This window comes from Diabrotica virgifera, chromosome 9 (assembly GCF_917563875.1).
Source record: "Diabrotica virgifera virgifera chromosome 9, PGI_DIABVI_V3a".
Classification (NCBI taxonomy): Eukaryota; Metazoa; Arthropoda; class Insecta; order Coleoptera; family Chrysomelidae; genus Diabrotica; species Diabrotica virgifera.
The window spans coordinates 44,361,684-44,382,770 of NC_065451.1; the positions used below are offsets into that span (position 1 = coordinate 44,361,684).

The window sequence follows — 21,087 nt, forward strand, 5'->3', positions numbered from 1 at the left end:
GAAAATGTTGTATTCGTTGCTCCGTCATATAAACTTTCAAAAAAACTGTCAGATATTATTACAGAATACACTAAATTTTCACCTAAAGTCACCGTAAAAAATACACTAGAACTAGTTAATAAAATACAACATTTTCAATTGCCCAACAACTCCAGACTAATTTCAGTTGACGTAAAAAATCTTTTTCCTAGTGTTCCTCCTACAGAAACTTTTGTTTTAGTTAAAAACCTTTTAGACCATAATAGTACAAATCCGATCATTGCATCTGAAATTTTACACCTTCTTGAAATTTGCATAAATCAAGACTATTTTGAATTCAATAATCAAATATACACAAACAACAGTGCAGGACTTATTATGGGTAATCCTCTAAGCCCATTGCTATCAGATATATTTATGAACCAACTTGAAACAACAATTTCTAAACATCCCGTATTTAAACAGTTCTTATATTGGTGGAGATACGTGGATGATATACTAATATGCTTTACAGGAACTAACAGACAACTTGACCAATTTCTATCATATATTAATTCACTTCATAATAATATTGAGTTTACAATAGAAACAGAACAGAATAACTCCATAAACTTTCTAGATGTAACGATTTCCAGACTACACAATAAACATGAGTTCTCCGTATATCATAAACCTACCCATACTGACACAACTATACACAATTCATCATCCCATCCTACACAACATAAATTAGCAGCCTACCATAGCATGATACATAGGCTGACAGAAATTCCCATGACAAAAAATAACTTCGAGATAGAACTAAACATCATTAAACAAATAGCAGTAAACAACGGCTATAACGAACAAACAGTTAACAAAATTTTAAACCAAAAACTCCATAAGAAAGCCCTGAAATTAGTGTATCCACCACCACAGAAAGAACCCAGTACCTTCTGCTCTCTCACATATACTGGCAAGATAACAACAAAGATAGCCAGATACATAAAAAAGAAAGGAATAACACCAGCTTTCAGAACTAACAACAATTTAAGCAAATATATTAAGAACAATAAAAGCCGAAAGAGAAAGCAACTACAGAGTGGTGTGTACAAACTAACTTGTGGTGACTGTCCGAAAACGTACATCGGTCAAACTGGCAGAACTTTTGACAAACGGATAGCAGAACACAAAAGGGCATTCAACAATAGAAAAACAGACACTTCTACATACGCACTTCACCTTCTAGATCATAATCATTCTTTCAATGAAGAGTTTCAAATTCTACATATTCAAAATAAAGGCCTTAAGCTATCTTTTTTAGAATCTATGGAAATTAATAAACTGAAAAATACAGATATAATTCTAAATGACCAACTCGAGACAAACAGCTCCCCACTCCTCAACCTCTTCAGTTGAAGACTTAAAAAGGCAAACACATTGTAAACTATATCACTTGAGAAAGGCACTCCGCCGAAACAGCTGTAGTCACTTAGTTATAATAAATTTTGTGGAAGTATAGAAAACAAACGTTTTCAGTGTTTTATTGTTAGATAATAATAAAAAGTAATCAATAGGTTCCAAGTTATGCAGACATACTGTGTAAGAGCTCAAAAACAATTACATTTATACATTTTTAAGCTTGTTATTATTTAGGTAAGTTGTAGGTACAGAAAAAGGTTTTGATGACTTTGTACAAACATCTTTTTAACTGATATTTTTCGGTTATTATATTACCTACATTTGTTTTATCTTTCTTAGTTTTCTCAAAAAGATGTTGTTTATTTCATGTCTAACGCAAAGTAATTTAGTGCACTTTAAAGATTACATCTTAAGCTTTAAAAAACACACAAACCCATGTCGGAAACATGTCATACCACAGGAGTTTGTGCAAGAATATGAAGAGTTAAGTTACAAAAGTGAAATTCCTGACACATTGGCAGAAACTGATGAAGAAGATCAGAGTCTCACATATTAATATATGTATTAAATTTTATTTTTCTTTGTCGATTTTTGTCATGAGTCATGAATAATATTTTTCCTCTTAAGATACTTACGTTATTTATGAATATTCATTTATAAATTGATACCTTAAAACTATCGATGTTTATCTTAAGCGACAAGCTTCAACTAAAATTTACACAGACAAGGTCTCACAAAGTATCGTATGCTACATAATTTAATTAAAGAATGTTATATTACAGTTTTTTTTCTTTAATTATTATTTTTTTATGTACTAATTTATCACAGTCTCAAATTTTAATTATATTAACCGAAAAGTCGGCAGAAGAAAAAGTCGCATCCTGTAAAATTTGCGTTTTGTCGGTTACGATGTTTTGTCAAAAAGCCATCGATATCAGCTTTCGATGATAATCCATACATATTATATTATACTAACACATCACTAGAGAGTTCTAAAAACAACTGTTTTTATATAAAAGTAGACTAATAATCTAAAAATCAAAGGAATAATGCAGAACATGCTAGAAATCGCCGATATACTCAATTAACCTATAAAATTACGTAAGTGTCAAAATTTCATAAATGTCATTAGTGTCAAAATTTAATAACAGTGGAGTAAACTTTCCTGTGGTTAGACCAATTAGAAACAAGCATTAAGGCGCGGTAAATTTGAATCACTCCTCTTGGTTAAAAAACAAATTATAATAGGTGTATGTATTGTTCACTAGATTGACTTGCCACCTAAACATGCATTTTGCAAATTGTCATATTATGCTTCGGCCACATAATGGACAACGAAGAAAAATAGTGAATTCTTTATCTTGTCATGCAGGGTAAGTTATTAGGAAAAATATAATGGATCATTGTCATATCTCGTAGCTAATTAACCTCCAATAATGCTTTGAAATGATCTCCACTTAGTCCAAGTAATGAAGCTTAAAATAGGACAAAACCTCGTAATTTTTACAGAATGGATCGATTTGCTTAAAAAATTGGAAAATAAGTAGTGGATAGTCCAAGGATCAAAATCTATATCATACCGAGAGGCGCTTTTACCATGGGGGTGGTTGCCACCCCATCTCGGGAGGTGGAAATTTTTTATTATATTTTAATAAAAAAAGTTGGTAAAAACGTTAATTCTAAGCAAAAAACGTTCTATACATTTTTTTTGATAAAATTGATAGTTTTCGATTTATTCGCTATCGAAAGTGTTAGTTTATATAAAAAAAATCAATGTTTTTAATAAGTTTTCTGCTAATCCAAATTTTTCGTTTTATCAAAACAACTTTACTTAACAAAAATTCACATTTTGAAAAAGTAAACAGGACGGTTTTTTTTAAGTTTTCTTTAAGACCAATAGTAATCGAGCTCTACTTTATTTTACGTTGGCTCTTCTTCGTGAAATGCTAAATATTGCAGTTTCAAAGTCAAAAGACGGGAAAACTATGCATTTTTCGAGGACAGCTTGTTCAAACTAATTTTAAGTAATTAAAAATATTTATCTCTATAAATTAAAAAAAGTTTCTAGCTCAAAAATTAAGTGACATAATGAAAAAAAGTCAGTCCCCATTTTTTTCAGCGAAAAAGTGATCGCAAACAACCCCTTAATGACCACCCTAATTAAAATTAGTCATTAACCTTATTTGCTTATTTTTATTTATGTATTATTAATAGGTTCTATAAGTTTGACTGGCTTGCTATGATTAGTTTTTAAGAAAATGGAGTTAAAAGCGAATAACGAATGTAGTTTGGAAAATATGGTTTTCTTCAGAATAGCAAGATTAACATCAGAGATACGAAAAAACGTTTAAATGTAAAATTGTAGCTTATTTAATTCCCAAGAAACTGGTTTGCAAAAATTTATTTTACAGCAAAAATTGAGTGAGCTATTGACAACTAAAACTTGTAATAACATGCAAAAATTACCTTTACCAACCCTTTCAAAGTCACCTCTTTTTGCGACTGAGGATTATAAAAAGATTTAATATTAATAAACTTATAGATCTCATAAAAACCTACAAAATTATTTTTTACCAAACTTTCTGTGATTAAATATAAAAAAGTTAAAAAAAGTTACGGTTAAAAAAACAATATATTTTTTTTTGAAAAAAAAAAGGAGAAATCCAATTAGAAGCATGATAATGTAAGTTGGCTGTGTTTTTAGTCATTGGCCTTATTTTTTCTTATTTACTTATGTATTATTAATATATTCTAGAAGTTTGACTGGCTTAGAATGATTAGTTTTAAAAAAACTGGAATTAAAAGCGAATAACAAATTTCTGTAGTTTGGTAAAAAATGCCATTTTCTTCAGAATAGAAAGATTAGCATCATAGATACGAAAAAATGTTTCTATATAAAATTGTAGGTTATTTAATTCCCAAGAACTTGGTCTGAAAAACAATTTCAACGGCAAAAATTGAGTGAATCGTAAATGAGTATATCGAAAAACATTGATTTTTCTATACAAAACTAACACTTTCGATAGCGAATAAATCGAAAACTAGTAATTTTATCAAAAAAATTAATAGAAAATTTTTTGCTTAGAATGAATATTTTAATCAACTTTTGCGGTCAAAATATAATAAAAAATTTCCACCCCCGAGATGGGGCGGCAACTACTCCCATGGTAAAAGCGCCTTTCGGAATCATATAGATTTTGATCTTTTTGATACTTATTCTCAAATTTGCAAGCAAATCGATCGAAAAGCATCGGTTCCTGGCCTAACTGAACTGTTTCGAATAGAGGTCAACAAAATTATGATCAAGCCACCATCCAAACCGGATAAGGCACTGAAGAAGAACAAGAGTAGATAAACTCAAAAATGAGGACTGGATTTGATTTATACAATAATTTCTAAACTAAAAATATATTACTGAAAATCTTATGACACACAAATCTGAAACAGTGTTAGGCATGTTTAACACTATTATTTTCTACCTGATTTCAAAAGAAGTTTATTAGATAGTATGATTGTCAACATTACGTTCAATAATCTATATAACGGCAATTTTTAGAATGGCCCTTTCAGGAGACTTCGGGTAAACTAAGAATAAAGACAAGGCCTCTAACTACAGGGGCGCAACAGAGGCCCCCGCAGCATGAAACTTGTCACTTGTCACCCATCTTGTCTTCTAATATTCTAATATATGTAAAAATGTGTGATTGTTATATTATTTTGCTCATACATACGGAACGTTTTTAAGCAAAGCAGTATTGAAAATGAAGTTGCCCATCAAGTAGATATGTTACAGTTCAAGTTGATTATCCAGTTGGAGTTGACTCCAACTAGTTGGAGTCGACTCTAACGGCTAGTTTCAGTAAAAGTTGATTATAATTATAAAATGAAGATTTATATTCAACATTTACTAGTAAAAGTAGGCTTCAACTAGGAAAAGTATACTCTTAACAATGCCATTTAGTATAAGTTGATTCTGATTCACACAAACAGCCGATTCTAGAAATTAAATTTTATTGAATATGTTCAAATTAGTCTAGGCTGTATCGTCGCCCCCGTTAGGTAAATTACTCCGATTCGAATTTTTTGCACAAACTTACTCAAAAAGAGGTCCTTATAACAAATCTACTGGGTGCCACGCAGTACCTTGATCGGTAAATTGTTTTTTAAACAATTTTTTTAGACAAATTCACAAAAATAATTTTTTCACTTCGAAAAATTTTTTTTTAGATCATTTGGGTTATTCTGAGCAAAAAAAGGTATTTTGTTTTTTTTCTCTAAAATTGATTGTTGTCGAGTTATACGCGATTTAAAATTTGAAAAATGCGAAAATAGCCATTTTCAAGGCTTAATAACTCGGTTAAAATCCATTATTATGAAAGTCAGAAAGTGACCAAATCAAAGTTTATAGCCCATTCTACAAGATCCAGCAGAAATTTTTGTCACTATTTTATTACTAAGCTTTATCTTTAATTATTAACAATGAGCGCTAAGTGCGTATTAGGCGGCCGTCAATAGTGAGTGCTAAAGAGATGCACCATTCCAGCCATCCAATGGTGAATCTCACTCGCACTCGCATTGACGGCCGCCTCAATACACGGTTAGCGCTCATTGTTGATAATTAAAAATAATATCTTATTAATGAAATAATGACAAAAATTTCTTCATGATCTTATAGAGGTAGCTTTAATCTCTGATTTTTTTTTAGTTTCTGACTTTCATAATATATAATATCGTATGACATTTTTGCCTTTCGGACAGTTCCGGCGCCAATTACATCTTCAACCCTGTTTCAAGTAACTAGTGTCGATGTACACTAGCCCAGGGGGACCGACTGCTTAACGTGCTCTTCGAGGCACGGTGAGACGGCTCGTGTCATTATTGAAAATGAAAATGACTTGTCTTTAGCAGGGCTCGAACCCACGTGCACTGGCGTATGAGGTCAGCGATTATGCCTTTACTCCACGGCCGCTCACTCGACTTTCACAATAATTATCTTTAACCGAGTTATTAAACCTTGAAAATGGTTGTTTTGGCGTTTTTCAAATTTTAAGTCGCTAATAACTCGACAACAGTCAATTTTAGAGAGAAAAAAAAACAGATCTAAAAAAAATTTGTACGAAGTGAAAAAACTACATTTTTGCGAATTTGTTTAAAATCATTGTTTATCGCCAAACTTCACTAAAATCATTCATTATTGTACTCATTTGCCCTCATTTTCGGCAGTAAAGTAACACTTTGTTGTATTGAAAGAAGAATGTTACTTTACCTGCCGCGATAATTACTCAAATTAACCGAGATTGAATGTAAGTGGTCAATGGCAGCAATCGATTATTTATTTGAGTGAAATTAAAATTTATTTACTTTAATTATTAAAAATATTGTACAAAATTTATCTTATTATTAATAAAATTTATGTCAAAAAGTAAAATTCTGTAGTGTTTCGCAAATATATTCATACAAAATAAATCAAAACTTTACAGATTTAGTAATTAGGTAGGTATACAATATTGATAACTATCGATTAACCATCAAAACCGGCCATCATGCAAAAGTCATCTGTCATTACTGTCATACGAATTTTTTATTTCGTCTAAAATTAAAAAAATTTCCTCAAAGTTGTAAGTAAGTGTTAATGTTTTTTATGATTAACGATACAATTTTGTACGCACCACCTCAATACTCTTTATCGAACGCGTCTGTTCCTCTGCTCGTAATATCAGACTCGTTCGATAAAGAGTCACTTTACTGACTGACTTTACTGAAATTGGTTAAACAATTTTTCGACCGCGGTACCGCGTGACACTCTGTGTATTTGTTATAAGTATTGTTATACGGATGTATTTTTTTGAGTAAGTTTGTGCAAAAAATCGAATCAGAATAATTTACCTAACGGGGGCGACGTTACAGACTATACTAATAAGTAGTTGAAACGGTCAAAACAAAGAAACGCACACTCATCAAAAATGCACGTAGAGATTCTCGTATAATCAACTGAATCGAACCAGGAAGAGTCAACTCCAACTAGTAAAAGTTGATTTAAATTTTTAAAATCAACTTTTACTGCTCGTTTCAGTTGGAGTTGACTCCAACTAGTTGGAGTCAACTCTAACTGAGAATCAACTTGAACTGTAACAGATACAATATCGTATGTATTTACTGCACGAAGAAAATTGTTCACCTCATAGAATAATACTATGTAATAATGTAGTCGTTTATTAATTTTCTTTCTATTTTATTCTATACCAATAAAGATGCAAAATGTAAGTTGTCATAAACAGTCCATGAATATACTAGTAGCCCAGTAAATGACGGTTTTGGAGTGCAATTTTCACCGTCACGACGTATTTGCTTGGTGATTTGGATTTAGATTCTACTTATCCTCCACTTCAAAGTTGGAGTTGTGCCGTTGATTGCTTTTACTTGGGGAGTAAAAGTTCGGAGGTGAAAAATATACGTTTAAAATAAGTCTGTAAATGGATAAATTTACTGATTGTAAGCAACTTTTGTTCTATAGAGCTTTTTTATCTAAGTCAATACTTTTCAATTGACTTACGAGTGAAAATATTTATTTTTCACCAAAAAGACCAAATATTCAGGCGATTTTATCGAATTAAATATTATCGAAAGCATTTTTTATAGCATTTTATATCAAGCTTCTAGCATTAAACCTAAGCGAGTTATGCTCAAAATATAGTTGGCCCATTTTTGTTAAAAAAAAAACATGAAAATCTCTCACTACGTTGGACCGGTTCGAAGTGTTTATTTTTGAAAAAAATTGGTTTTATGGTAAAAAAAGTTTTTTTATTTTAGAAAAATGACCTTTTTTCAAAATAACTTAAAAGTATTAGTAAGGGCGTATCCAGAGAGCCCCCTCGAGAATTTAAAATAATACAAATTTAAATATGTATTTGCAGTTCAAATATTTTTAGTTTCAAGCACATATCTAGCTCTACGAGAAATATGTTTTTAGCTTTATGCTGAACGGTAGTAAAGGTTGACCTGAACGAGGTAAAGTGTGAGGTAACCTAAGCTATGCATCTCTCTCTCTCCTCTCGTTTCCCCATTACTGAGGATCGTGATTTCTTCCAATATTCCTAACAATGTTTCTCCATTGGTCTCTATCTTCAGCTGCTCTAAGAGCTTCGCAGAATGAGTTTCCAGCTGAATGCTTTATTTGGTCAGACCATCTAGTTGGTGATCGTCCTCTTGATCTTCTCCCCGGAACGTTTCCAGAAACAATAATTAACCTCTCCAAACTATCGTTACCTCTGCGAACCACGTGACCAAAGAATTGCAGAATTCGTTGCAGACAAATTGTGGACAGCCTTTTTTTAATATTGAGTTGGTTTAGAATTGAAACGTTTGTCCTATGAGCTGTCCAAGGTATGCGCAGCATTCTTCTCCAGCATCACATCTCAAAGCCATTAATTTTTTGGCGCTCGCATGCGCGAATAGTGTAAGTCTCTGCTCCGTATAGAAATATTGAGAATACAAGGGCATTTACCAGTCTTGTCTTGATATTTTGAGAGATAGATCTGTCTTTCCAAACTTTAGTTAGGCGACTCATCGCATTTTTTGCCATACCAATACGTCTCCGAACTTCTGCTTCAGTTACCATCGTTAGTTATACTAGACCTGAGATAGACAAAGGTGTTTACTATCTGCTATTCCTGTAATATGTTAGTCAGTTGAATAGTGTCAAATCTGTCGACCACCATTATTTTTGTCTTAGCTTTATTGATTTTCAGACCAACTTTATTGCTTTCGTACTCAACTCTTCGCAGAAGATCAAACATTTCTCTCTCATTTGCTGCTATAAGTGTAGTGTCATCAGCAGCTGTATGCTGTCATCAGTATGCATGTATCATAAAAAAAGTTCATGCTCCCCCCCCCCCAACCTGAAAATCGGTCTTGGATCCGCCCTTGAGTATTAGTGATACGAAAAATCTCAAAGAGTAAAGAAATGTAGGTTTTGGTTTTTTAAATATTTTGGATTTATTTTGTTTTTCTGTACGACAAAAATTGATTAAGATAATATGGCTGTTCAAAATTTGCATATACTCGTAATTAGTGACTCGTTAGAGCCCTTTCAAATAAAACCCATTCAAAAATAAGCACTTTGAACCGGTGAAATTTACCTACAGGTCATATAAAAAAAAGTTAAGTAATTTTATAAACCGGTAATGATTAGTTTCATTTGGTGTGCTAAATAGGGAGAGATTTTTACAAATTTTTTTACCAAAAAAGGCTTTAACTGAAAAAAGGCTTGAGCGTAACTCGCTAAGTTTTGATGATAGAAATTTTTATAAAAAGTAAAAATACCTAAAACTTTTTTTAAACACTTTAAAAAAGTTTTAATGAATTTTCCTCGTAAATTGCTTCATTATTTGGTTATTTCACTTTGAAATATTCGATTTGGAATTTGACGAATAAAAACAATATTTCATGAGCTACAAATTTGGATTTACTTGGTCGATAGACTTCATTTTTGTATAAGCTACATTTTTGCTACTTACGAATAGGTACTTACTTTTTGAGTTATTTGCGAAAAATCGCCTGACAACATGGTTTTTTGTTTACCAATGTTAAACATTTTCAGTCGTAAATAACTCGAAAATATTGACTGGACCACTTCGGTGGTGACATTGAAAATTACACGGTATCTCCGTAATTAACGTTCATTTACTGGGCTAGAAGACATATAAGTTTTTGTTACACATGTCGCATTTATTAATTTTTTAAAGGGGCCCCATTTCCAATTCTGCGGGGGGGCCCCGATGGATTTTGTTACGCCACTGTCTAACTGTATTGCTAGTTTACATACAATTTATTTAAATTTTTTTTAGAAATGAAAATGGAAAAATAACCCAGCGGGTCTTCAGATAAGAACTGTTATGTTACCGTTACCGTTTTATTAGCTCGGAATGTGCTAGTTTCAAATTTCCACAACTAAATCAATTCTCTTACTTTTTATCAATGTAGATCAGCCGTTGAATATTTATATCTGATCATACATTACATATACAATTAAACAATTATTTAAGTGCGTAGGCGCAAAATTTCGGCCAATGCTTTTTAAATGTATTCGTTTTTTCCAATCCTAAAAACTAATAAATATTTTTGAAAAATTTAAACGCAGAATGAAATAGTTCATTATTACCGAAGGCCGAAAGTCTATGAAAACTTCTATAATATTTATTTTAATAAGATACAAGGGTGAAAAAGAAGAGAAAATTTAGAATAATTTTTAATTTCAAATATCTCATTTAAAAGAAAAATTTTTTATTCTAGAATACTTTTTGTCCTCGGTAATAATGTAATCTTTCATTCTGCGTTTAAATTTTTCAAAACTATCTATTAGTTTTCTCAGGATTCAAAAAAAATGTATGCGTTTAAAATACATAGGCCGGAAATGTTGCGTCTACGATGTTAAGGCAAGTATATCAGATATAGTTCAGATTCTGAACTAAATCTAAACTACTTTTTAAATAAATAAAAAATACCTTTATATCTAATTATGTATACAAACTTACTACTTCTGAAGTTAACCAAAGGCAAGTAATATATGGCTGAAAAAATAAAATAATTTTTAAAATAAAACAAATTCGACAAACTGGGTAAGTTGTTTACCCCAAAGGTGTCTGGAAATATTCCTTTCATGGCATCTTCGACTTCTTCTTCGGTAACTCCAGTAATGGCATGGCAACGTTCTGCCCATTTGATACCGTCAGTTTGTAGATGTTCACCCAAATCCTACGAAAGAATATTTTTAGAACGCCAGGTAGATATATGTAGGAGACTGTACCTCAATATTATACAGTCGACCCTTCTCTACGGGGCCTCGGTCTGGATTGAGGCTCTAAGGTACCAAAACTATAAAGATATGCTAAACAAGGCGCTGAGGAAGCCTCTGCTGAACGTATGCAGTGTATACCGGACGGTATCAATCACGGCCTCCTATCCACCTGATAGCTAGGGAACGTACGTCCCTCTACAAAACAACGAACGGTCAATTGCCGGAAGCAAGAGCGGTCGTCAGAGAATGGCTTCCGGAGGACTGGCAGGCGGAATGAGAGGCGGAACACAATAAGGCCCAATGGGCGAAGAGATTAATCCCGAATGTGAGGTCGTGGTTCGCTTGCAAGTTCAAGGGGACCAACTTTTATTTTACACAATTTCTAACAGGACATGGTTCATTCCAAGCGTTCACACACCGCATCGGAAAGGCTAACGGTGGCCTGTGCCTGACATGAAACGTGAGAGAGGATGCAGAGCACTGCGTTTTTCGGTGCAGCTTCTTCCCTCGCGGGCAGGACAGGCTCAGAAATCGATTCGGGGATATAGGTCCGGACAACATATTGAACCTCTCATTAGAAAATAGAAACAACTACGAATACATAATTGACGTAACTAACATAATTAAAGAAAGGGCGATACTCGAGCGCTCAAAGCAAAAAGGATAAGGTGGATTTCTCACCCTCCTCATATAAATAAAAATAATAGCTCTCGATCCTAGTTAAGGGCCTAATCTTTATCCTTGATCTACCTAAGCCCTATCGCTTACCGATAGGTGCTTAGCCCACTTTCACTTCACGAAAAGAACCTCCACATATTCCTGCCGCTGTTAGGCAGATGAATAGGACACACATCTTTCTAACTTACATCCTAGGCAGCGCAATTTATCCTCATGCATCGTTCTCTAAAGAACACGTCCAGGTATATTCCGGGTCAGAAGAGGGGGTGGTTTTAGTTGGTAGGCGGCTGGTTATGAAGGCACGCGGGACGCATGGACCATACTCTGATCTGTGGGCCCTAGCGTGTTCTCCTCTCCTGTGGAGTCCAACAGTACTAGGGACACCTTCCCTAGTCTGCTAAGAGCGTTCCACCTTAATCCAAAAAAAGGTAGATTTGTAGGCAACAATTTTACAAACATTTCGATACCTAACTAAAATATTATTAAAAATAATAAATCCGTTCTAAATAATTATTTTAGTAAACTGCCAGCCATATTTAACACGCTTGGTTGAGGATATTTATGACAATCGTTAGTTTAAAGTGATAAGAACCTAGCATGCTAACGCGTACTAGAATATGCGTTTCTATTGCAGCCCAAAGACGAACCGTATCAGCAGTATCACTAGGAAATAGTAGTAGAGGTAGATCAAGACTGATGGACGTATGGACGAGGACAACAGGAAGATTGGTTCAGAAAATTAGCAACTGCTAACGGTGAACAGAAACAACTAGCGAAATAGACTGGAAAGGTTGAGGCTGAACTAGAGCTGACTTTTTTTGCACTTTTTCTAGTTGGTCCAAAAATGAACTTGGCAGTAACATAACCCATGTAAAATTGGCTAGTGAAGGTCCAAGACGTAATAATCAACAACTTTGCTTATCTGTAAATAATGTTAACTATTAAAATACGAAAACTTGGGTACAGTACTTAGGGTATTTGATGACAGGGCAAAAATGCTCTAAAATTAATTATTGTAAATTAAAATGTAAGGCAAAATCCGAGAAAAGGGAAATGTGGGAAGATGGAAAATATCCTGGCGTAAGAACTTAAGGGAATGGTTTGAATGCAATAGTACTGAACTATTTAGAGTATAGACATGATGGTTTCCAACCTTCGATAAAAGATGGAACTTAAAGAAGAAAAAGAAGAATTACACTATGGTATACAAGAGGCCAGTAGATTATTTGCTTATAATCTACGGGCGACCATGGGAACATAAGAGAGGTCGAGAAAGGCCTCAGATGAGATGGAGCGACGACCTCAAAAAGCATGCCGGATCTAGATGGATGACCACAGCGCTGGTTAGAAACCAGTGGAAAAGAAAAGAGGAGGCCTATGTCCAAAAATGGATAGATTAAGGCTCAAATATAGATACAGAGATATAAGAGGCATCCATCAAGAGATAAAGATGACGTCCAAACTTAAGATGGGGCTATTAGATATAGAAATAGGCAGGTGGAACAGAGCACAGAGAAGGAATTATTAGACAATCGCGGGCAAAAATTATGAAAAACGATGATAGGGTATAATCGGTAAAATAGGCTGAGAATGATAATGATAATAAAATATCTTCATCCACTGTGTCTTTTTCGTAGTATTTTTGTTCAGTTTTTAATTTGTCTCGTCTGATCCTTCATTTTTTCCGTTTTAAATCAGGTTTCCTTTTAGTCCAGAGAAATAAGATTTTTCTCGTGACACATCCCCCTCCAGGCCAAATCCATTTTTTTAGTAGTATGGACATCTAGTAGTATGGTGCAAATGAAACGAATACATTTGTTATTTCGTAAACCAGCGAATTTGCAAAAAAATCCCGAAACAGGTCGATTTTCGTTTTTAAATTATGATATTTTGACATAATATGTCATACCAGTGACGTCATCAATCTGACCGTGATGACGTTATCGATGATTTTTTTTTAAATGAGAACAGGGGTGTTGTGATAGCTCGTTTAAAAGGTTATTCAATTCTCTAATCAGTAATATAAACACTTACATAATTATTTATACAGGGTGTCCGAAAAAAAATATTAATTAAATTATTTGATAAAAAAAGAAGAATGTATGTAATTGATTTAATTCAAAATATATTTTATTGCTACCCCAAAAGAGAAAAAATGTTTATTTCAAAAATAAATATTGCTTTGAAAGTTTGAGCATTTAATTTAAGCGAAAAGCAAAGTTTATTTGTGAGATAAACATTTTGTTCTGATTTGTGACTGCTCTAAAATGTACATATATTTTTCTTTTTTTGTCAAATAATTTAATTTAATAATTTTTCTGAACACCCTGTATAAATTATTATATAAATGTATGTATGACTGAAGAGAGAATTGAAAAACCTTTCAAATGAGCTAGCACACGGTCCCTATTCTCATTTAAAAAATCATCGATTACGTCGTCACGCCCAGATGGATGACGTCACTAGTACGCCATGTATGCGATAATATCATAATTTAAAAATATAAATCGACCTGTTTCGGGATTTAATAACGAATGTGCATCCTTTCATTTACAATCCTTTCATTTGCACCATATTATGACCTATACGTTTCCTGCAGCCAATTTTGACTATATATATAGTTATAAACAAATTAAGATTAAAAACGGTAAATTTTCGCTTTTTTAGTCTATAACTAAAAAGTGAAGCATTCTATGCTTCTTTTCATGAGCATTTTTCAGTGTGTCACAAATGATAGAAAAAAAGGTAAGTCCGTGATAATATACATTTTAGTGACATGACATTTTAGTTAAATCTGACAGTTGTCGCATTTTATTTGCAATTTGGCATAAAATCAAATCAATTGTGTTTATTGCATTTATAAAATGGTATTTTCTTTGATTTGTATAGTCTTATAAATTGTTCAGATTATATTCGTAGATATATTATATAATTCGCAAATTATTTTATTTTCAATTATGGCGCCATCTATTGACAACTTGAATACATGTTATAAATGTCACCGACGAAATGTAATCACCGACGTGCGTTTTTTTCTGTCACATACAATTTAATGCGTTAGAAAGAAATCGAAAAACTGTGACGCACTGAAAGATCCTCATAAGAAAAAGCATAAACAAATTTGAGAATAAGAAACTCATAAATCATATCAAAAGCTTCAATATGGCGTTCGCTGAATATGTCTATCCCTATTTGTTGCTTAGAAAATTGCAAAATAAGTCATAAATTTGGAGATTATATAAATGATCGTAACTTATGTAAAAATGAAGTTAAAACCTTTAGACCAGGGCGCACCAGTAAAAATATTAGTACATTTGGACGTTGAGAGGTGACTCAATTTTTTTTGCAGAAATTGCTTCAAAATAAATCAAATAATTATATTTGAGTTATCCTCCCTCTCAAAAAGGTCCGGAACATTGTTTAAATAACCAAAATGTCAAAAAATTAAGGAAAAATTCGATTTTTTTCTTGCTTTTTTGATTATAACTTTAAAAGTATTCATTTCCGAGAAAAGTTTTACCGACATAAAAGTTGCGTAATTAAATTTCGTATAATACGGAATTGGTTACAAATTTAAAAAATAGTCACCCTTGTTGCAAAATAGCAATAATTGTGAAAAAAACATACAAAAACAAGTATTCGCATTTTACGTTTTTCAACCATTTATGCTACACTTAGGACCTTCATATTTCACCCTGACAAACTTTATGATACAGTAAAATTGTGCTGTAAATTTCATTAAGATAGGTTTAATAGATTTTGCAAAATAAATTTTGCAATCCAGCTTTCGTAAAAAAATTCATTTTTTCAAAATGTTACAGGACTGAAAATAAAGCAGATAGTAAGTTGAAAATTTTTTGCGTATAGAAGAAATGTACTGTACCTTTCATTTGCAATTTTGCAAAATTAAAATCGATTAACACCACGGCGTCAGGAATTTTTTTAAAAAAACATTGGATAGTTTGCTCTGATTGGGCATTCCAATGACCTTTGATAATGATTGATCCATTTTAATTTTTATTACATTTCGATATAAATAAATATAAATTTGTTTATTGTAAAATAAAAACACATACTCTATCCTTTGAAATAACACTTTTATTAGCAAAAACTTTCTTTGTTCATATATTTTAACTTAAATAATAAAAATTTATTATTTTTAAACATATGCAATTGTTTAAACAATATTTCACAAACAATAATAAAAATAGTTTGACTTTTGTGGAATTAAAATATTAAAATACAACAAAATATAGAGTAAGCAAATAATATATTAGATAAAGATTGGAAGAAATTTTGGTGGAAATCAACTTGATGTAAATCAAACACCGCTGTCCTGCGCGTAGTACCAAAAATTATTGTTTATTTCAAAAATTTTCTGCCGCCGTGGTAATTAATCGATTTTAATCTTGAAAATTGCATATGAAAGGTACAGTACACTTCTATAAGCAAAAAAAATTTCAACTTGCTATCTACTTTATTTTCAGTCCTGCAACATTTTGAAAAAATGAATTTTTTTTGCGAAAGCTGGATTGCAAAATTTATTTTGCAAAATCTATTTAACCGATGTTAATTAAATTTACAGTGTTGTTTTATTGTATCATAGAGTTTTTTTGGGTGAAATATGAAGGTCCTAAGTGTAGCATAAATGGTTGAAAAACGTAAAATGCGAATACTTGTTTTTGTATGGTTTTTTCGCAATTATTGCTATTTTGCAACTAGGGTGACTATTTTTTAAATCTTTAACCAATTCTATATTGTAGAAAATTTAATTACGCAACTTTTATGTCAGTACAACTTTTCTCGGAAATGAATACTTTTAAAATTACAATCAAAAAACGAAGAAAAAAATCGAATTTTTCCTTCAATTTTTGACATTTTGATTATTTAAACAATGCTCCGGACCTTTTTAAGAGGGAGGATAACTCAAATATTATTATCTGATTTATTTTCAAGCAATTTCTGCAAAAAAAATTGAGTCACCTCTCAATGTCCATCTCAAAACAGATGCGCCTTGGACTACACGGAATGCTGAGACTTCTTGTGCTTAAATTATATCTTAAATTTCAAAGCAATTGGTCAAACAGTTTAAAAGTTATTTAATTTGTTTATCCCAAATTAATTCTTTTTGCAACACTATAAGTCAGAAAATTATGAGGTTACATTAATGCTTCGGACAGCTTATGAAGATGAATATTTATACTATTAACTTCATTAAAAAAAAATGACAAAAAGTAGTTTTAAACAGCGTAAAATTATTTTGCAAAACGTCGATTTTTTGCTTATTTATAAACAATTAGAATAACTTTTTAACCGTTACCCATCGAAATTTTTTTTTAATTTAGACAAACTGAATTTTTATACATATGTAGAAAGAAAGACAATTGTCCTAGGACAATTAGGGACAAAGTTATCCCCCCTTTTTTCAGTTCACATGTTCTTGCAAAATAATTTTGCAATATTTAGAATTATTTTTTGTCATTTTTTTTAATTAAAATAATAGTGTAAATCTTCTTATTTTATAAACTATTCAAAGTATTACTGTATCTTCATCTATTTCTAACTTGTAGTGTTGCAAAAAAAATTAATTTGGGAAAAACAAATTAAATAACTTTTAAACTATTTGACCAATTGCTTAGAACTTTAGATTATGATTTAAGAACCAGAAGTCTCAGCATTTCGTGTAATAAGAAGGTTCTAAGTTAATTTTTACATCAGTTATGAATATTTAAAAAACTGAAAATTTATGATTTATTTTGCAATTTTCTAAGCAACCAATAAAGATAGACATATTCAGCGAACGCCATATTGAAGATTTTTATACGATTTATGAGTTTCTTGCTCTCAAATTTGTTTAAAATAGTCAACTTTTTAGTAATAGACGAAAAAAGCGAAAATTTACCGTTTTTTGATCTTCGTTTATAACTATGTATACCATCAAAATCGGCTGCAGGAAACATATAGGTTATTAATATAGATGTCCATACTACTCAAGAAATTTGGTTTCGGCCTGGAGGGGGTTTTTGTCACCAACAGGATATTTTTTTCCTTACTTCCTGAACTATTTATAGAAAATCTCTTATCTGTCTGATTGTACTGTTTCTCTTCTCACAATCATAAAATTATGAAATTCTTTAAACAGTTCATACAGTCATTTATTTTTTCCTTCTCCCTCATCTTTCTTCCATTAGCTATTTATCATATATAATCTACGAAAATCCATTCCCATTTTTCTAGTTTATTATCAGACGTCTTATTCATCACCTACGTTTTGCACAGGACATTTGGCTACACTTCTATAATAATAATAATATACCTATGCACAAAAACGAGCATAAAAACTAGATATAGGGAATCTTTTCTACATTTCACAATCTTCCTTCACTTTATTATTTATCGTCACCCCAGATAAATGTAACTATTCACTTCTTTAAATTTAATTAGCTCTTCGGATTGTGTTTGTATGTACACTATAACATGTAAATTTCTATTTTGTCTGTTATTTTTTAGTTTAAAATATTGGCTCTTTTGTTGATTGATTTGCAATGAATTTTATTATTTCACTTAGGTATTTCATAAAACACAGATACTTACTTGAAAACTAAGTGAGCAATATCCTGTGTGAAGATACATGCAAACCAAGAGTACGGTGATATATTTTGTGGCCATTCTGAATAGTCTGAAAAATAAATGAGGTATTTTAGCAATCCGAAAAAGGTTTGAACATTTTAATAGTAGGGCAGTCAATGAGGGTATTTGGCTCCGAATTCCATCCTACTATATCGATTTACTTGATATTTTCAGAGTAAGTAGGGAATAGCTCATGAAACAAAATCTACCCTATGCCGATGTGTGCTTTTATCTTGGGGGTGGTTCCCCTCGCTTCTCGGGAGTGAAAAATGTTTTGGTTAAAATAGCCACGGAAGAGGCTAGACAATCTAATTTTTAGCAAAAACTGTTCTATAATTATTTTTTGAAAACTCAATACTTTTTGAGTTATTCGTTGTTGAAAATTGGCCATTTTCATTGAAAAATGACATCTTTTCGGACGGATTTTCGTGAATACTTTAAAAAATATGCATCTAACAAAAAAACAATATAAAATGTTTCTGTAGGTTATAAAAAAAACAAAAAGATCCGTTTCTTCATAAATCTTCTAGTTAAAATAGACAGAGGGATATGGTAGGTAAGAAGAGTTTTTTTGCTGCATGCTTAAATCGGTGTATTCAACTTGAAATAACAAAGAAACGGTCGATTTTAGGTGTATAATGATACTTTAAACTTTTATAGTGCTTCAAAATACCTTTAAAATGAGTAATACCAAATGTGGATTACATTCAAACTAAGCGAGATATTCTGCAAAAAAGTTGATGACTAATGTATTTTAAAAAGAAATAAGAAGTATATTTAACCCCTCATCCATCAAGATTTAATTACATCGATTTCCTTCTACAATACTCTTTATTATAGTGCTATTTTTATGTTCAAAAAGTTGGACTGGTTTAAAATGAATGGTTTTTGAAAAAATTTTGATATAAATGAAAAGAGATACGAAAAAAAGACCACACAAAAATGTAGTGTTTTTTCAGATAAAAATCTCCTTTTTATTTTTCATTACTCTTATCATTTTCATTACACTTCTCGTTCACTTTAAACAGGTCTAACTTTCTGAACATAGAAAAAACACTAGAGTAAAAGGTATTGTAGAAGGAAAACGATGCATTTACGTTTTGGTGGATAAAGGTTAAAATTACTTCTCATTTTTTCTTAAAACACATTACTTATCAATTTTGTTTGCAGCATATCTTGCTTAGTTTTAATTTAATGGACCTCTAGTATAGCTCATTTTAAAGGTCTATTCAATCACTAAAAAAGGGATTGGTAACATTATACACATAAAAGCGACTGTTTCTTTGTTATATCAAGTTGATTACACCAATTTAAGAATGTACCAAAAAACAAACTATTTTCACCTACCATATCTCTTTTTGTGTTATAACTAGAAGAGTTATGGGGACAAGTGTCTCTTTGTTTTTTTATGACTTCCAAAAATATTGAATATAGTTTTTTAATTAGATGCATAATTTTTAAGGTATTCACAAAAAATCGTTCGAAAAGGTATTATGTTTCAATGAAAATGGCCAATTTTCAACCACGAACAACTCAAAAAGTATTGTTTTCAAAAAAAAAAAATTATAGAACAGTTTTTGCTTAGAATTAGGTTCTTTAGCGAATTCCGTGATAATTTATAGAAAAATTTTTTCCACCTTTGAGAAGGGGTGGGAACCACCCCCAGGATAAAAGCACACATCGACATAGGGTAGACTTTGAATTAGGAGATAAGTAGAGGCTAGGCCCAAAATTTCATTAAAATCCATGTAGTAGGATAGAATTCGGAGGTAATATCCTATTCTTGCTCCCATTGACTGGCTTATAGGCCAATTATTTTTTAATTTTAAATGTTAAATTTCTCGTTTTTTGATAAATTTGAAAATTTCTCTGGTAAATTAAAGATGGTGAAAATAATTTTTAAATCCAACACAAAAAAAAGGATTTGTAAATCTTTATAACGAACTTTACACATTTACTTACTGTATTTGCTTAAGAGTGTTTTTTTGAAAACTCACACACGAACTGACTAGTGTGCGGTAATTACCACTTTTATATACGAATATAATATTTCACAGATTCAAAAAATGCAATAAAAAAAATTATAATTTTTATTCATCATATAAAATTAAATTTTATTATGTTTGTATTCATGGTTACTTTTAATTATATGCCAGAAAGCACACTTTCAAAACTACCCAATGGTACCCAATAATGGCATGATATAGTATTTTTACTACAAAAACGTTATTACGTAGGTCAAAATTTTTGACGTAAGAGAACTGTCAAAACATTAGAATGTGACTTTTTATTATTGCCGTGTTTATAATAAACATAGCAATAATGAAAAGTCACATTCTAATGTTTTGACAGTTCTCTTACGTCAAAAATTTTGACCTACGTAATAACGCTTTGTAGTAAAAATACTATAAAAACTGTTTTTACTAATAAAATAACGCTCATTTATAATTTTAACATACAGGGTGTGAAAAGATTGGTCATAAATTATACCACAGATTCTGGGGTTAAAAATAGGTTGACTGAACCTCACTTACCTATACAGGGTGTTAGTAAATAAGTATGAAAAATTTTAAGGGCTAATTCGACATAAAAAAATAATATTT

At 31.4% G+C, this 21,087-nt stretch overlaps 1 protein-coding gene across 1 annotated transcript in view; it reads right to left on the minus strand.

The window, feature by feature from the left end:
• The window catches only part of LOC114327828 (uncharacterized), a 47,460-nt gene extending 26,942 nt beyond the window's left edge, over window positions 1-20,518 (minus strand). Inside the window, exons 1-4 of the mRNA XM_050662690.1 lie at window positions 20,447-20,518; window positions 18,449-18,533; window positions 11,011-11,133; window positions 10,914-10,949 (exon numbers count right to left, since the gene is read on the minus strand). Of these exons, the coding sequence (XP_050518647.1) occupies window positions 10,914-10,949; window positions 11,011-11,133; window positions 18,449-18,523 (234 nt within the window). The 5' untranslated portion in view covers window positions 18,524-18,533; window positions 20,447-20,518. The remainder of the gene's footprint in view (window positions 1-10,913; window positions 10,950-11,010; window positions 11,134-18,448; window positions 18,534-20,446) is intronic.
• Between the last annotated feature and the right edge of the window lie 569 nt (window positions 20,519-21,087).